The 19,612-nt window shown below is 37.6% G+C and overlaps 1 protein-coding gene across 1 annotated transcript in view; it reads right to left on the reverse strand.

Moving 5' to 3' along the window:
* Positions 1-2,645: 2,645 nt before the first annotated feature.
* Positions 2,646-19,612, reverse strand: part of LOC121917242 (pleckstrin homology-like domain family B member 2) — a 91,134-nt gene continuing 74,167 nt past the window's right edge. The window contains 8 exon segments of the mRNA XM_042443004.1: positions 2,646-2,801; positions 4,148-4,233; positions 6,265-6,484; positions 8,813-8,941; positions 8,943-8,960; positions 10,113-10,203; positions 10,960-11,167; positions 17,243-17,342. Of these exon segments, the coding sequence (XP_042298938.1) occupies positions 2,661-2,801; positions 4,148-4,233; positions 6,265-6,484; positions 8,813-8,941; positions 8,943-8,960; positions 10,113-10,203; positions 10,960-11,167; positions 17,243-17,342 (993 nt within the window). The 3' untranslated portion in view covers positions 2,646-2,660.

Consider the following 19,612-nt stretch of genomic DNA (forward strand, 5'->3'; position numbering starts at 1 on the left):
TTTCAGACGCTGCAAACATTATCAAATCTTTAGAGCATACAAGTTAGGTCTTGTGGCAATTCAGTTTCTTCCTTCCATTGTAGTGTAGTCAGTGAGATCCAGATGTAGTCACAGTTAGAACAGACCCAGTGAAATCAACAGGAGAAACGTTACTCAAGGTCACATAGATCCAATCCAATGTCTCTGTTTAGTATGTTTCATTTTCAGCAGAATTTTATGCTTGACAAACCAGACGTATGTATTACTTGTTTCAACCAAACTTCCCACATTTAAATTTTATACCACATTCTTTAAAATCATTTACTAAAAAAAATTATTTTACCGATTTTAAAGGAATACAACTTTTAAATCCAGATCATAACCACACTTAGAAGTAAATTTCCATTAGAGTAACTTTTATATAAATACATTTAGGACTGTGAACTATTGTAACTACACTACTGTAACATTTAAAAAAATATCCAGCTTTCTTCACACAGGATATACTTAAAATTACAGCCATTTCAGAAAATGTGATTTAATGTTTATACTTTTTAAACAGAACTAACCATTTTAGTTTATTGCATTGAAAACATGTGGCACAAAGTCCAGTTATTAAAACAGAGTATCAAACACAGACTTGAAGTTCAAAATTCGATAATTCATTTGAATACAATACCCATAAACTACAGATACATTTTAAATGGAAAAGATCTCTTAAGAAATATATAATATTTAAAACAGAGGTATGGTAATCTCTTCATTACATAAAAATGTCAACCATTTTTGGACTGTTGGTGGGTGGCCACCTGCAGACCATCAAACTGGAACTCATCCCATGGATCTGAGATAAGTTGATTGCCACTGTTATCAGGCAAATTTCAATTTATTTCAGCCCAGTACTATTTCAACTGGTAGTGACTTGAGGATTTTAGACAAGGGTCTTCTGTTGCCCTTCAAAAGAAATTCATGTCTGTGATTGAACTTGGGACCTTTTCCACCCAAAGCATATTATCTACCACTGTCCCTTGCATCATTTTTTTGAAGACCAGGGAAACAGCAAGCAACATGTGTACAGTCGGCCCTCTGTATCCACAGATTCTTTATCCAGATTCAAGCACCCACAGCGCTATATATATATATATATATTCCCAAAAGCAAACCTTGACTTTTCCATTTTGTATAAGGGACACCATTTTACTATGCCACTGTATTTAATAGGACTTGAGCATCCCCAGATTTTATTATCCACAGAGTCTTGGAACCTCACCAGACACCAAGGCTCCACTGTACTTTAGTTGGCTTACATGAAACATAGATGACTCTATGTTTATATTATTGGAATATTTATTACAGAAGAAAGCTTCTATAAATACATTTGAGAAATAGCATTCTTGTTCAGAGCAATGCAAGGTATCAATTCATCTGATTTGGGAACACGAAAACTGCTGTGATGGCACTCTTGAAGGTGGAATGAGAAACACAACTCTGTTAAGAGCATGCAACTGAGTTAGCTGTTGCTGCTGCTTTATTTATAATGCTCCATGTTCAGTGTAAGGGGATGGGGAGAGGAAGATAAGAAAGAAAAGATCCGAGCCCTTCATCACCAATGTATGTGTAATTCAGGAAAGAGCTAAGAACTTTCCTTGATGGTGAGTCTCATCTGACCCTAAGGACATTTTCTTAATGTCTAGTTTCTGAATCAACTCTTGACCATTGATCATTATGTGGAAGGACTGAGTTTGTGCACACTTTCAGTGGGGCTTCACAATATTGTCTTCTCCCATTTGTTGCCCTATCATGTATCTCTTAGATGGGATCCAGATACTTTAGTTATCTGCTAGAAGTGAAGAAGGAATAATTCTGTGCATAAAGCAGAAAGTTTTAACATTTGAAAATATTAACTAATAGAAAGAGATAATTAGAAAATCAGCTGTGGACATAGGAATTTTCATTTGCTATTGTCCTTTGAAAAAGTCTTCTCCTGGGGAAAGCCCCCAATGTTCTGAAAATACTTCCATGTTAACAACTGAAGTACACTCATAGCTTCTGTCCAGCATTTTCAAAATTAAAAGATAATGGTAATAATGCTTTCATACCTCATTACTATTTATGAAGGATTAAAAAACCTTCATTGGATAAGAAGCTAAATATCATCATAACAGCATGAATCTTTGGTTCTCTAGTAAATTAAGACAAAAACACTGCACACTGTAGTTTAAAATGTGTTATAAAATAGGTATAAAATTGTACAGAAATCCCATACATTAAAAATAACCATCATAACTTCCCTTTTCTTTCTTAATTTTGAAATACTGAATATATCAACACTTTTAAACAAAGAAGTTTTTTTTTTTAATTCAGAAAGTTCTGTATGATAAAGTCTGTAGGAAAATGCCATCGAATCTGTAGTGACAGGCTGATGCGATCTGATTATCCATTTTGGAGCACCACAATCTTTTAAGCAGCTTTTCTTTTCTTCTGCTATGACCGTGATTAACAAATCTAAGAATTAAGTCTGCCTTACACAGCATGTATTTCATTTTGGAGCATAAAGGTAGGTGATCTGTGCATTCTTCTTATTTTATGTTGCTTGTCAAATGTGACTGAATATGGCTTGCATCCCCAAATATGAGGTTATTATTGCATTATGCCCTGCCAATGACCTTTTGCACCATTTTCTATAACATGAAGTGGGTGTAGCCTTCTGCTCCTGTAACTATGACATCCATCCATATCCGCATAGCTTCTGGTGATGGGGCCACCATGTAATATATTCTGTCATGAGTCTTAACGCTGAAAGTAAGCACTGGATTAGGACTCTAGAAAGAAAGAAAGAAACACAGTCAGTTAATATAAATATGATCTGTGGGACAGGTGAAGCCAGAATGGCTTGCATTCTCTCAACTGTTACATATTTCTAACTGGATGTAAGGTAATTTTTGTAAACATTTTATTATTTTATGCTGGCTGTATGCCATAATAATAAATTCAATTCTCTGAACTGTTGTGAAGTACAATTCTGCACATATAAAAATCTTTTCTGCTGATTACCATAGAGGGCAGAGCAGGATGGTGGTTCTACCCTCTATGTATCTGTGTTTATTGTAATATATGAAAGTCTCCATGTAACAGTGGAGGGATAATTTCCACTGGTACTACAGTATTATTTGTCCAAAATTAATCTGTGCAGGCTCCTGTGGTTTACATCAAGGCAACAACATGGGAGCCAGGAGCCAATTCCTCCTGACACTTTGCAGGCCACCCTACCCCACAACAAGCCCCAATACCTCCATTTTCCTCTGCAATCACTCTCAAAATGGTTGCAAAATGTCTTGCAACTTCCTGTCACCATTTTGAGAGCAACTGCAGAGGAAAATGGAAGAATTTGGTAGATGCTCATAGGATTATGGTACTTCTCACATGTTTGGGGAGCTCTCTGTGTGGCTTAGGGGGAATGCCCGAAAATTACACTTTAAAAAAATGAAGTGGTAATTTGGGGGAGTGGTGGGGGACTGCAAAGTCCACCTGCAATCGAAGCACTGACATTAGAGAGGGAAGAGCTGCCAAAATTTCCACAGGAATTGCAAGCAAGATTCTGAAACTAAGGGGGATACAGACGGTGGCTCCATTCCTCGTTGGTACTGCACCAGCTGCACAGCACAGCACCTACGTCTTCCCTAAAAGGGAGGCTGCTTCTTTTGAAGGGCGTCATGGCTCTCATGCCATGACAACAATGCTTCCGGCAAGCGCAATTTGTGCGCTCAGATGTCCCTGCATTGTTGCATGTCCCATGTGGATGGGGGCGCAGCAAGATGGTGCACGGGTGTTGAAAGTAGGGCTGGGCACATATGGACTAAGCAGGGCTGGGCCCTAAAATCGGCCCCAGGCCATCGCAAAGCGCCAATCTGTACCAGACCTAATTCTCCCTCCATTTCTCCATCTTCAAAGTTGGAGATCAGACACCTTCCCAGGAACCTCAGGAGTACATCACAAGTGCAATTCCATGCTGCAGACTTTTAGAGGCATGTTTTTCACTCTTCAAGCCTACTTCAGCCAAGTATAAAGTATCTTCATATTAAATACACAGATATATAAGTATCTATAAAATTCATAGAATAAAATAAAATAAGTATGCAGGAAAAAATTTAAAAAACACTTTATTTACCTTATATGCATTCTTTAGATGATCATAATAGACTTCTTCAATGGCTTGGAAATAAATTACTCCTTTTAATTTAGTTTCATGTTTGTCTGTGATAAGGGAAAGAAACTGTATTGAGATGAAAACCCCACTACAGGGATTAAAGGATTAGCTTGAACAATATGTTTTTTTCCAGGACTAAACTGAAGATGGGAATAACATGTTCATTTACAAATTGTTATAGGAGAACCTCTATTTTTTTCATCAGTGTTATACAATGCACCAATTCAGTGTGTACAAGATCCATAGATTACTTAGAAGATGCAGAGTACTCATCTGGTGTCTCTCTCTAAAGCAGGACAAATGATGCTGTCACCTCTGGACAATTTATTTTGTCCTGATATGAGCAAAGAAGATTTTGGAAAAATATAGACCATGTGTGGTTTCAAAAGCCTATTACCATTTCTAGGTTCTCCGCAGTTTACATGGAAGTACTTATGACTTTCCCTAATCGTAGTTTGAGAAGTGTTACTCTTAAGTGTGAGTTGAAATACTATTACCAGGGAAAGATCTTAGGACAAGGAATAACAGGGATTATTTTAATGGACTTTTAACAAACTAGGAAGATGATACAGAAACGTGGAACAAATGCAAGTCACAAAAATAGTTTCTCATAACAAGAGCTAAACTGTCTTTTAGTTAGTTCCCTGCTGCAGCAGGAGATAAAGACTGTTGTGGATTCTCCATATGCTGTTATCTGTCTCTCTTGTTGATAGGTTCTAGTGTATATTCCAGGCATGTTGTACATGGTAGTGGATAAGTAGAAAAGGGAAGAAGTGGGGGGAAACTGCAGTATATTCCTGTTATACTTGCTAGGATTTGAAAACACACTAAGTGGAGGCCTGGATTCCAACATGCTAGCCCTAATTTTTCAGTTGTGGGCCTGACAATTGTTTCAGATGTTCAGTAAAATATGTACAGAACTGCATATGGCATTTGCATGTATCTTGAAAGAGATATCATAGAATCATAGAATAGAATCATAGAATCATAGAGTTGGAAGAGACTGCAAGGGCCATCCAGTCCAACCCCCTGCCATGTAGGAAATCACAATCAAAGCATCCCCGACAGATGGCCATCCAGACCTTCACCATTTTAGTCTCCCTCCTTTGGACACGGCTCCAGTTTCTCAATGTCCTTTTTTAATTGTGGTGCCAAGAACTGGACATAGTATTCCAAGTGGGGCCTCACCAAAGCAGAATATAGTGGCACTGTTACTTCCTTTGATCTAGACACTATGCTTCTATTGATGCAGCCTAAAATCGCATTGGCCTTGTTAGCTGCTGCATCGCACTGTTGACTCATGTTCAACTGTCTACTTGGACTCCTAGATTCCTTTCACATGTAATCTTGTTCAGCCGGGTGTCCCCCATCCTATATCTGTGCATTTCATTTTCCTGCCTTAAGTGCAGTACCTTACATTTCTTTGTGTTGAGAATTTACATTTCTCTGTGTTGAATTTCATTTTGTTAGCTTTGGCTCATCTTTAAGGAATAGTAAATTTAAACCTATATGAAGCATAGTTTGCTGTTGAAAACCATTGGTTATTTTGGGCTGCAAATAAGTTCATACACTCATATGGCATATCCATGCCTGCAGACAAGATAGGAAAGGATGCTATATAATCGGGTCATTAGTTCAATTGCCTGATTTATGCTTTTAGTGTCAAGCCACGAAATAATGGAGAGTAAATGAAATATGAGTAGTGACTAAGGACTGAAACAGATGGCCCTAAAGAGGTGGCTTGACGCCGTCCCTTTGATCGCCGAATCGGGGCCACAGCAACCATATGCTGTGGCCCTAATCCAGCCTTTTTTCCAGCTCGAAAAGAAGCAGTGAAATGCCACGCTATGCCCCCACACCACCCTGAAGCTGGCATACTGTTTTGGTTTGTACCGGCCCTAAGTGAACTAGGAAATTAAGGAACTCTGACTGTACAAAATATATGAACGGTAAAAATTTGCGAAGCAGCAGTACAAATCTACTTAAATGACAAGTTGCAGAAATGATACAACAGTACTGACACACATTAATATCCAAGCAATAGAAGGAACCCCGTTCAAGCACAATGTACAACTCACCTGCATAATAAGAAAATGTTCTCTTGTTTCTGTCAAACACAAACCATCGTTTTTTCCATGTTTTAATTTTGCCTCCCATCTTAATAAGAAAGCCTCGGCAGGTCTTCTCAGTGAGGGAAACATGGTAACAGGTCTCTATGTTGTGGCCAGCAGTCTCTATGTGGCCACGGAGATCAAAATCCTCCTTTCTCACTGGCAAATAACGAGTCAGGGGTCGAGACTAATTAGAACAAATATAAATAAATATGAGCATTAATTCTTTGTTTCTCATCTGAAACGAAATATCCAGCATGAAACATAATTTCTTTGCACCGTGTAAAAAATTGCAAATGAATGATTTCTTTAGGAAAAGATCGAGTATTTCTAGGAGATATCTATCTATATCTCCCATCTCCCACTGATTTGCCAAGCAGCTAGCATTATATATGACATTAATAGATGATACTTACTAACCAAATTCCCATCTAAAAGTGAAAATTTTACCCATCCTGTTCTTGGCAATAAACCTATGGAATACACTACTGAGTAAAGAGTACATATTTACAAACTCTGAAGTACCAAAATTATTAATCTCCAATTCACACATGACCATTTAAAGGTATATCCTATGGTATATCCTATCCAGAAGTGTAAAATACAAAGGTACATATTGACTTGTCCTAGCTTTAATCCAATCCCAAAGTCCTTATCAGAATTGCCCCTCACCCCGTGCTAACTCTTTTACAAAAATGTAAGGAAGCATCTCACCCACAAGTGGCTTTTTTCCTGTCCACTTTTGTTTTGCGCAATCAGTTGAGAAATACAGAAAGGAAAGACAACACAGCATCCTCTATTGGCTATATTTATCTATTTAGAAAGGCTTCCAGCTTCCACATGTTTAGTTTAGTTACGGTAGTACTCCTACAATTTTGTATATACAGTATTCTCAATCTTATTCTCAACAAACAAATTCTCAACTCTTGTGTTATCCTCAGATGACTGCATTTCCTATAAAACACTGGAGCATCCATCATTATGCAGACAGTCCAATTTCAATATTGTTACATCTCAAGCTTGTAGAATTATAATGTGAAAGGTCAGTCCTGCTTCATGACTATTGAACTGAAGGTCTATTTGCTAAGTGCTTACTACTGAAAAACAGTTGATACATCACTCTAATGGGCATGTTTCAAATTGCACAACAAAATTGTTGCCAAGTAGTTCTGTCATTTATCATATAATATGACTGGCACCTGGGCACTGAGTAAGACAGAATATGGAAGATCTCTGTTTTAGCACTCTAATGTATGACATTGTTTTATCCAACAAATGACTTATATGGTATCCATAGACCCCAAGATTCACTACACTGGCCCGCTGTAGTGTGGCCTAGATAATTATAAACCAATCTAAGGCAGTCAATAGACACAATTAACTTTTCTGCCACTGGCAGGAAGGTGTCAGGATTTTCTGCACTCTTTTTAGGATATTCAGACATGGGGAACTGCCATATAGATGTATGGATGCAATTTCAGCATCAAAAGGCTTTTCCAAAGCAAATATGTTGATATAAATACTTCACATTTGTAAAGTTACTGTTTTTCACTGCATGCTAGGCCCATGCTGTCAGGAGGGCTTTAGCATTATAGTTCAAGAAGGTTATTTCCTCAAGTTCTCAAGACACCATGTCATTCATTCAAAGGAAAGGACTACATCTCACACACACAGCATACGGGGCATTCCCCATGGTGCATGCAAGCCTTGAAAGTATTTAGTACGGTGACTGGAGACAAACTTTGGTAATGCCTCTTGCATGTCATACCCAGCTGTTCAGCAAGTTGAGGTGTGATCTTCTTGGGGAGGATGATGGGAAGGAATGAATGCACATGCCATCCACCTAATATAAACAGTGTTTTGCAAACACAGTAGATGAGACCATGACAGTGATAGGAAAGACAGCATGCACAAAGGAGAAGACTCTCTCAGTGAGATTGTGCGTGCGTGTGTGTGTGTGAGAGAGAGAGAGGGGGGGGGGAGAGTTCACTCTGTGAATCGGGGAAACTCTGTATGTTGTGGTATGGGGAGTCATGGCCCGAGTTAGGCTTAATACTAGCCCAGCCCTACCTACTTCAACCTCTTGACTTTTCCTGCCATAAAACATTGAAATAATTAGAGGCATTCTGCAGTGGCATAGTTGCAACTAGGTTTCTCTGTTTTCCCTCTCTCTAATTCTAATACAGTAGCCCTCAGTATCTGCTGGGGTTTGGTTCCAGGACCCCTTTGAATACCAAAATCTGTAGCTGTTCAAGTCCCATTAAATACAGTGTCATAATGAAATAGTGTTCCTTATGTAAAATAGCAAAATTAAGGTTTGGTTTTTGGAATGTATATATTTTTTCAATATTTTCAAGCCATGGACGGTTGAATCCATGGATAAAGAATCTGTGGATATGGAGGGCCAACTGTATTTTATTTATTACAATTCTGTCTTGCCTCTCAAAAGAACTGGCGCTCAAGGAGGCCTTCTGTCTCATTCTGTCCCTGTTTTTTCCACGTGAAGGCTACATACCTGATTTCTTTGTTTTTCACGAATCTTAACCTCTTTTTCAATTAGTTTTTGTCGGTGGCTAGTTTCTTCTTGCAATCTTTTCTCGAGTTGCTCTCTACGACGCTTTTCCTCTTCTAATGCTCTTTTTTTTAGCTTCCATTTCTCGTTCCTGTAAGAACCACAACATAGGCCCTTTTTAAAATTATCCTGGTTAAGAACAGGATAATTTCAAACACATTATTTACAAATTTACACAATAGCCTGGAATTCTCACATTCAGATTTGCACTGCCTGATACTAGGGTGAAGTTGTTTAATTTTTTTCAAATTTTGAAATATTTGCATATACATGAGATATTTTGGAGATGGGATCCATGTCTAAACATGAAATTAATTTCTGTTTCATATACACCTTATACAAATAGCCTAAAGATAATTTTATGCAATGGGTTTTTTTTGGGGGGGGGGGGTCAGGCTATGTGGCTGTGTTCTAGCAGAATTGATTCCTGATGTTTCGCCTGCATCTGTGGCTGGCATCTTCAGAGGTAGGATTCCATAGGATGGAGCCATGAGTGTTAAAGGGGTACCAAACTTGCATTAATTTTGCTGTGTGGAAGCAGTCTAGGAAACACTTCTTTCCAAGTTGTTTTAAAAATAGCTTTCTTCAATCCTTTGTACTTTTTACAGTCCAGGATATCATGGCATCTTTACCATTTTTCCTCACAGAGCTCCTGTGCTTTAAGAGCAACATGGAATGCAAATAGTCAAGAGTTACAACTCTTCCAGGAATGAGGGTTCCACAATGCTTGATGGATCCAAAATTACCTAACTGTGCATATGCACCTAACACTGGTAACATCTGACAATTTTTCTATACTACAAAACAAAAATCTTTCCAGATAATTTAGAAACATGCAAAATGGGTTAGACAGCACTGGGACTTGCATTGTTCAAATATGAGAAAGACCATGAATGAAGTGTTGTTTTCCATAGCCCCAATCCAAATGAGCTGCAAGATAAACTTTAAGTCTTCTTGCTTAAGCACACCTTTTAGTCTTGAACAGGACTCTTCAGCAGACTGCTTTTTCTGAAAGAGCTTAGTGTATCTGAAATACCCTGTGCCACCTAGTGACATGGTGTGATACTGCAGGTTACAGACTTAAAATTCAACTTAATCTTTTTTTTAAAACAATTACTCTGAGATGCATAACCTTGGGGTTCCCTTGGTATGAATGGAAAGTTTTAGAGGTTTATGTTTTATGGTTTGGGAGCTAGATGGAAACAGATGGACAGTCACATTTTCATTTTTATAGACAGATTACCCTGGATTCAAGCAGTCGTGTCTTTTCAGCATGAGCTTGTTTCAAAAGTCTTTCCATCTCTTCTAATCTTGCAACATTTGATGTACTAGCACTATAAGCAATAAAAATGGGAATATAATTCAGTACTGTGAATGTATGTACTTATATATTTTTCTGTCAATAATCTGACAATGGATATGGATTTGTTCCAATCTATTTAACATGTCCAGAGGACTAGAAAGCAGCACATCACAAAACAATTGTTTAACAAGAAGAACAGTTGAGGGTCACTCCCCAGCTTATGCACTATAATTTAATGTACTATATTATTATTATTTTTAAAAATATCCAATTCCATTGAAAAACATATTCATAGTGGCTTCCAGAATAAGGTGGGGAAGACCACCATAAAACTCTGCCTTCCGCTTTACCATCTGTAAGATAAAACACAAAAGGAAAGAAGGATGGGCAATGATGAACAAAAACAGCAATTCAACCACTACCTTTTACTGCTACAATTCTTATGAATGACAAGCTAAGGAATAAAATTATTTTTCAAAGGAAACCATTCAACCGTTTGATGAAAAGGATGTTTCTGAGTAACAGTGAAGAAGATTCATAGCCAGCTATTTCTCTGCAGATGATTTAGCTCCTTTTCTTTCTTATCCACTGTTCAGTTAAAGAAACTACATCAAAATGCTCAAAAAAATATTGTTCTGCAGAGCCCCAGAAATCAGCAAAATGTAGATTGCTGATGCAACCAAGAAGAAAATGTTTTTCTGATGAATCTGAATAAGGTCTTCTATCACATATTATGTGTCCTTTATGATGAATTTGTTGCTAAAACTTAAACGTTACTGCAATTTACCTGGAAATATTATCTGGAGAACAGGCAGATATGCTGGTTTCCATGCTGTCAGAACTATCTAAACTTAGAGTGTCAAAGGCATGGTCCTTGAAACTATGATCAGGATAGTGGAACGTGTTCAGATATACATTTGATTCAGAGGCAGTTCTGCTGTAGAATTCAGGAGATTTCTGGCTTTGATCTTCACATATATGTTGGTGGTTATAACCTAGAATAAGCAACACAAGATATTCATTTATTTGCCTATGTAGTAAATACTCTAAAATGAAAACCACAAGATTAAAACCCTCTTCCATTCAAGCAATGCAACTTTTTATTAGTCTTTCTCCCTCAGTATAGTCTCAGAAAACTGACATCTTGCAGGTTTTTCTAGTATTTGACATACTTCTGATCAGTTATTATGTCTCCTGAATGCATCAGTGGGCTGCCTTATGGTTTAATGTTAAAGAGCTTGGAAAAGTCACTTTTTGGTCAAGATAGATAGAGGATTTTGGGAGGTATAGACCAAAATTGTAGATTTTAGACTCTGAATGAGTTACAAGAATGACCTGGGCCCATCCCAAGAATATTTACTCCCTTCTCCCCATTTGGTGCAGCTGTAAGAATGAGTGTGGAGTCTTTTATTTCCATTTTAAATCAACCACTCACAGCTTGTTAGGGAGGAAAAGTAAAGAAAAGGGGGCATGGGAGGGGAGTATCTTTGTTCCTATTCCCACTGGGCATATAAAGCGATGTACAGTCATCCCTCCATATTTGTGGCTTTGATATTTGTGGATTTGATTATTCACGGATTTCATTAATATGTTCTCTCTAGGACTGTCTAGGTCCTCCAGTGCAACTCTGTGGTCAACTTTAACTAAAAGTTGCACTGAAAGACCATTTGTAGCTACTCCAGTGCCATTCTATAGTCAGTGTATGTTGGACATTGACCGCTGAGTTGCACTGGAGGACCTAGAGATTCCCAGAGAGGTGTCCTCTCAGGTAAAAACAGTGCTTTTGTTATTTGCGGTTTTTCCATATTCACAGGGGTCTTGTTCCCCTAACCCTAGCGAATATGGAGGGACAACTGTATATAGCTGCGAGTCTGGATTGGATCAAAATAATTCAAATTGTATTCAAAATCAGATCCATCGTTCCCATTACAAAAGGGAGCAAACGGACTCAGTTTTTCTTGACCCATGTCCTCGTTCCCATTGATATTTCTCCGTTGTATTTTGATGCATTGTATTTTTTTGTTACCCATTCCCATTGCCTTTCTGGGACCGTTTTTTAAGCTGTCAATCAAGCACTTAGGCGATTAGACATCACAGTGACATCTAATCCCCCCTTCTTCTTCAAGCCACCCCAATATGCAGCAGCCAGCCACCCCTTTTCTGTCTCAAAAAAGGAAACAAGGATGGATGCAAGAGCCACATTCAGCTTTTTCTCTCTTTTTCCTTTCCACTCACAAAATTTTTTAACCAGCCTCCCTTCTCCCCCTCTTTCCTTTCTTTTCCCCTCACTCTCCAAAAAACCCAGTTTAACTTTCTTCTTTTAAAAAAAAAAGTTTTACACACCACCAGAGAAAGGCTATGTGAACAAGAGAAAATGGCGCTGGGAATGCCAGGAAAGAACAAAGCTGGTGACACCCCCGGGACAGCCCCTTGAACATTGCTCCTCCCCTGATTTGGACACCCGTCGTTCCCATTAGTTTGCCCCAGCTGCAAAAAAAAAAATCTCTGGAAAAGTGCAGTCAGGATATAACCCGGGTTATCCACCGCTGATTCAGGTTTTAGCTAGAGAAATCGATCAAAGCTGGATCGAACGCGGATTCAAATGGGAACGATTTTCCTTAAGCAAGGATCGAATGCGAGTTCAAATGGGACCGATGTTCATATAATCCGATTCTTGACTCGATTTATAGCTCAGTGGGAATGGGGCCATAGACTACCTTAAGAAGTGTCAAATGCAGATTATACTTTGATAAATTCATTCTGTTAGAATACAGTGCAATTTAGATTGAAATAGTATGATGTGACACACAAGACAATCATGCTATCCACCTTTTTTGTTAGAGTTATGGAAAATATTATCTGAATGCATTTCGCAACAATTGATTAAAATTACCTTTATTACTTGGACTTTTGGAATGATTAATTGTTCCTTTTAAAAAAGTAGGGTTTGTTGAAAAAAGAAAGAAAGAAAGAAAGAAATTATGATCAATCTATCATTTTGTGACCTTTGGTTAAAAATCTAAATGAGATCATTGAAGTATTCTACATGCTGGCAATCATCTAGTTCTTCTTTACATTCAGGTAGAAATTAAAATTATCTGAAGTATGCCAGCTTCAGGTATTTCCAAAAGATGTACAGTAAATAACTAAAGCACACAAACAGTTTGTAAGCATAATAATAGTACTACTTAAAGAAAAATATTCATTATAAAGGGGAAAATCTAAGGGAAACATTATTTCTGTTTTTGCCTAAAAGAAAATATAATTGTTGGACAAAATGAACCACTGTTATTTTGATTCTAAAATTCTTTGTTCCACTAGTCACAGATTCTCCCTTGTTCCTTTTCTACAGAAGTAAATATTCTACCTGCTTTCAACACTCACACAGAGCATACTTGTGCAAGCATTAGAAACAATACTCTGAGTTACTGTGAGTATAGTTTAGGAAGCAAAAGATAGACAGCAGCATCTGCAAGTGAAACTATTTTTACAGCTTCCACTAACCCAACTGTAGGGGCTGAACCTCCTTATTCAGAGTAGCCAGTGTGCCAATATCTACCATTGGGAGAAAAAGAAAGGGGAGAGGAGTCCTGAAAAATCATACATGGACTGGCATAATTTTTATTCCAGAACGGTTCACCATGCTGGGTTTAGTGCAGGCAATAGTGTGCCAGTGTAAGTAGCCTGCCAGCTACTATAGATAAATTTTGAATTCTGCATTGAAAGATAGTTTCCTAGCCACTGGAGACAAATGGAGTAAAAATAAATAAGGAGAGAACTAAATGGATTAAGCATCCTAAGACAGAGTGAGAAAAAAGTGACAGTGAAGAAAGTGCGGTAGACAAGATAATTTAATGAGTCACTAATATATTATTTATGCATTATTAATATAATGTAATATAATTAATATATTAATTTAATAATCTGGGGGTAATTCATCTGAACTATCCAGAGGCATCTGAACTCTCACAAGATAATCACACAGCTCTATTGTTCAACAACAGCACCTGGCATACAGTGGTATACTGCTTCTGAACATGCAATCTGAGCTTCCAAACATTTCCAAGTTCTGCACTGCTAGTTTAGAGGCTAGGTGATAATAGACCTATCACAACTTTTGACACATAGCACCCAAAATTGTGCAGTGTGGAGTAGTGAGTAGTGTAATAGGTGTAGAACTGATTAAAACAACTACCCTTAAAAACAACAACAACTTATCTTTGCAGATTTTGCCAGTATGAGTATGGAAAGTGGAAAGGAAGAGGGAAAAGGGAAATTATGATTTGAAAAATGGTATGAAAAAGTCAGTGGGTTTGATCTGGACCTAGTCATACTTTTTGGTGATCATTATTTAAATCACACAGCTTTCAATCTGCACCCAGCCATCACTCTTGAATATACTTAAGCATACTGAATATAATTAGGAACAGAAATACAGAGACACTGACTAAAGGTTGAGATACTTAAACACAAAACAGTCCACTATTATCTCACACTACTAATTCAAAGGAAACTATATTATTCTATTCAATTTACCATTAATCCTCAGAGACATGCAGAACTACATTTGACAGAAAAACAAACTGGATTAAATTATTTTAGATAAACACAAACACAATTGCCAGAAATATAAAGAAAATCAGAACAGAAATATAAAACAGCAACTGGTTATTTCAGTTTGTCAGTGCAATGCAGTAAGAGAAGACTGTCAAAATCACAACTATTCTTCTTGATGGTTTTCTTTTTTAGTGAAAGGAACACGGTCAAGTAGATACATAATTTTTAAAATATTCTCTGAAATGAAGCCTTGATTATTTTGAGTCACAGTGATCCAGAACCATTTGCCTATCAAATCTCTGATCTCTGCATATGCTAACATAGTTTCTAAAATCATTGTAAAATTATCAACTCTGAAAGAAATAAAATGTTCATCAATAGGATTGGTTGTCCTATGTAGTTGTTGCCTCTTCTGTATGTATGAGTATTGCAGCTATATAATCTTTGCCCAATATCTCCCCTTCTGGGGAATGAAAAGGCAAGCACTTTAAAAGAAAGAGCAATTTACATAATTCACAATATCTTTCAAACAACCATGTGACAAAACTATACAGGACAGTTATCTTCCTCATAACCAGAGCAGCTCTACAAATCATGAAAATAGTTCTCCAGGCAGCCCAAGAATAATTTTCAGGCAGGGAAGTGTTTTCCTAAATTGGAAAAGAGTAAATTTTTTGATACACATCAAGTAATTAAGGCATGAGCAAGTAAATGTATTGGCCAGGCTGTACCGCCCAGTGTACAAACAGACACCTTGGATTTGTGTCCTTCTAAATAAAGCAAATAATCTAGTTTGTACATCAACAACAGGGAAGTTACATGAAAATTAATATTTGAGGCTAGGGTCTTCAGAGTTAAGCAAAAAATTAGCTGGCTAAACTGCCATAAGCTTTACTGAGAGGGCTGAAAGAATCAGATGAAACAGTGAGGACAAAGCCCACTATTTTGGCCCCATTCTCTCTGTAATGCAATTTTTTACATTTAACTTTAAGACCAGGATAGCCTGAAGTGTGCTACAAGAACTTTCCTGTCATCCCAGAAGTTTCCTATGTAGGAGGAACTTTAGAATTTCTACACAGGTTGATTCAACATGACTTGACAGTGTCCCTTTCATCAGTTACAATCACAAAAAGAAACCAGTAAAAGCACACAGTGAACATTTCTCATACCTTTTTTGCCTTTTCCTGTTTTTTAAAAGACAAAAACAATTAAAAGAACCCATTTAAAATTAGATAAAAATAATTTAGCACCACCTAAAATTAGTCTATGTAGTTTCAGTGAAACCTACTTCAAAGGAAAGGCATTTCTGCAATATCAGTATGGAAAGGGACCTTGTAGCACCTTTGAGACTAATATTATTGAAAATGGAAGGTTGTATATTTTATACACAATCTTATGCACATGCCTGGAATAAGTCCCACTGAATTCAGCAGGACCTTTCTGATTAAATATTGGAGCATAGCAGATGGCCAGGAAAGCGTGGCCCAAGGCTACTCCAGACACAAGTAGATTGGGTCTGCAGCGACTGCATGGACTGCTCCGAAGGTGACCATGGCCATTAGCTTCAACCCACACCACCAAGAGCCTGATTATCCCGGCTCCTTTTTGCTCCGGTCTAAAAGATCAGTGCATGGCCTTGGTGCTTCTGCTGTGTTGGAGATGTGTGTCGTATAAATGGTGCATCTCCAATGAAGCCAAAAGCCACTTTTTTGGCCAGAGTGTTTCAGGCCTTCATTAGGATTTCTTTTTAGGATTCCATGGTTAGGACAGTGTTTCTTTTAAAAACAATCCTCTTGATGTGCAGTGATGTGAAACAACAGACCCCCACATATGTTGAGAGATCACAAGAAAGCAGTAACTTGTGAGTAAATCTTGGTATGACAATACACTTGATTAGCAAATTTCTTCTTATGAAGTATTGTTTTTAATCAGCCTAAGGCTGGAATCTATGTAGATTAACCTGAGATTAAGTCTTGGGGAATTCAATGGGTTTTACTTCTCAGCAGAAATATTATTGCTGTTTTTGTGCATCTTCAAGTCATTTCCAATTTATGGCAAGATTTGTTCAACGGGGGTTTTGCCATTGCCTTCCCATGAGGCTGAGAACATGTGACTTGTCCAAGGTCATCCAGGTTCATGGCTGAGTGGGGAATTGAACCCAGATCTCCAGAGTCATAGTCCAACGTTTAAACTACTACTACATCATGCTAGTTTGCAGCAGGAATATATTATACTGTAAAACCTATTGATCAGTTGGGATTGTTCACCTTATGCAACAACAGAACCATGTCAGTGTGCTTTGTATCTAAATAGATGCAGAATCAAACAGTCTCTAAATTTGGCCAAAGCTTGCAACAATTATATCAAAACTTATTATGAGCCATAAAAGCACTTTAGCTGAATAAATACATTTTAGCCGTCAAATTCAGTAGAAAAAATTATTACTATGAAATGAGATTTCTTCTTATCATAGTGCTCATGAGTGTATGAAGGTATTTTGTAAATCAGCTTACCTTTATGTGTTCTTCTTGATTCAGACTCTTTGGTCATAGTTCCCAAGCAGTGAGGCAGTACACTGCCACAGCTATTGCTTTGTCCAAGTGGGAGATGACCCTACAATTTAGAAATATGCAATTTTAGTCAAACATTTTTTTAAATCCATGTCAGTTACAATTGATTTGCTCTTTGTTCTGTACAATTTGTTAATTCTGATACTGAAAGCACAGATTCCGTCTTCCTTCTTGGGTGAAATTCACAAGTTGTCTCTGCATCAGGAGTTTATACAGGTGTAACTCAGTTAACAAAACAGATACAGTGGTGCCTCGGGATACGAAATGATCGGGTTACGAAATTTCCGGGATACGAAAAAGTTGGATTGGCAAAAACTGTTTCGGGTTACGAAATATTTTTCGGGTTACGAAATTCATTTCGGCGCGAAATTCAAATGCTGCAAAGTGCAGCTATAGGCTTTCCAGTGCTAACGGAAAAGTGTTTCGGGTTACGAAATTTTCGGGTTATGAAAGGAATGGCGGAACGAATTAATTTCGTAACCCGAGGCACCACTGTATATTCTCAGACATTACTTTTTAAACAGAAAATTTGGTACCAGCAGTAGAAATAACATGAAAAAAAATAGGGACATGTTCCTATTCCTGGAAAAAAAGAAGAGCAATTCAATATGTTTTAGCAAACTTTTTATTCAAAATTAAGCTCTATGCACATTTGTCAAATTAAACAAGGACAGGAAAACACTGCATAAGGAAACATTTTTTTTTAAAAAAAAAACATGTAGTCCAAAATGCATCCAGGGATGACTTCTTATTTCTTCAGGCTCTACTTTTTAAATGATTTCTACTTTGGTGGCCACATTTATAGATCTATGCTTTCTTAACATGCTGGAAGAGCTGATGAGGAAGGCTTATCTGCTCATGCCCATTCTGTTATTCATATCTGCTCAGTGAAGGATTTTGGAAGTAGCTAATAATATTAACTACCTCACCATAGGATGCTTTTTTAAAGGAAAGAATGAATTAAAAATTGCAGATGATTGCACTATGAACTTTTGTATTGTGAACAAGATAGCTGGAAACTAAAATCAAGACATAAGATTCTTAAGGAAGGCAAAGATCTTAATTCATTAGCGTATATGCAACTTAATCACAGATTTAATCAAGAAAGAGAAATGCAGCCATACAGTGAGTTTTATTTAGAGTTATGTAATTTATATATATTTTTTAAAAAGTATATAAATGGCTTCTGAGGGACTGAGCAGATGGGCAGGACACTACAGGCCATTCTCGTGATATCCTCTGGTTCTGACCGGGGTCCGTCCCTGGACCAGTGTGGTGACAGGCAGGTGTTTACAACCCAAAGCTCTATGGAGCCGCTTCTGCCACACACCCTTTTCATGGCACGTCATGTGTTCTCAGAAGGCCCTCATTGAAGCTCATAAGGGCAGAAATGGTGCAGCTGGCTACACCCCCATGTACAGGTACCCCTGGTCAATGTCACAGACATTGCAGTGGCAGCAGGTAAGGAGCGCATGGGGCCTTATGGTATCCCTGCTGTCATCACAGTTTCCACAAAACCTGTGGCAAACAGCATATCCTTTTGACTTGCACTAAGGATTCTTTGGGTCAAGGTCAGTCCAGGACCGCTGGATCGGCATCCAGATTGGCCGATTCCAGCCTGGGGCTATTGGCCTGCATTGTTCATAGAAGACATGAGGCCAGGGGGTGAATGGCCCTTTTGGCCCATGCATACAGGCCCTGAAACCAGATACAGAAGATGAACCTGTAAAAGAATATATAAAGTGGGCCCAAAATTTTGGACGTAACATGCAAATAAACAAAATTAGTGTACTTTGTGTAGTAATGTAAAGGAAGATATATGAATGGTATCTAACTCCAAATAACCTGTCAAAAATGGTCCAGAAGGTTTCAAATGTTGGGGTCTCAAGAGAATAAGGCCTCCTTTTTCATGTGTGATGGACTTGTAAGAAAGTGAAAAGTTATTGGTCTAAGATTTATATATTAGTTTAAAAGCATTAAAGTTATATTTTGTAATGTTACCAGGAATGATTTTGTTGGGCATTATGGATAAAGAACTTCATTGTAAATATGGATCATTTATTTGATATAACAGTAGCAAGAGTATTGTTTGCTCAAATTCGGAAATGGACAGAAGTACTGGTGATGGAAGAATTAATTGTTAAGAGTGCTGAATTAGCCCAAATGGCTAAATTAACAAGAGTTCTAAAGGATAAGTCAACTGAAGACCTTTAAAGAAAGAAAGAAAGAAAGAAAGAAAGAAAGAAAGAAAGAATAGAAATCATTTATGGATTTATTTATTTTTTTGAGCAACAAGACATCTAATAATCTGTG

Source organism: Sceloporus undulatus, unplaced genomic scaffold (genome assembly GCF_019175285.1).
Source record: "Sceloporus undulatus isolate JIND9_A2432 ecotype Alabama unplaced genomic scaffold, SceUnd_v1.1 scaffold_13, whole genome shotgun sequence".
Lineage (NCBI taxonomy): Eukaryota > Metazoa > Chordata > Lepidosauria > Squamata > Phrynosomatidae > Sceloporus > Sceloporus undulatus.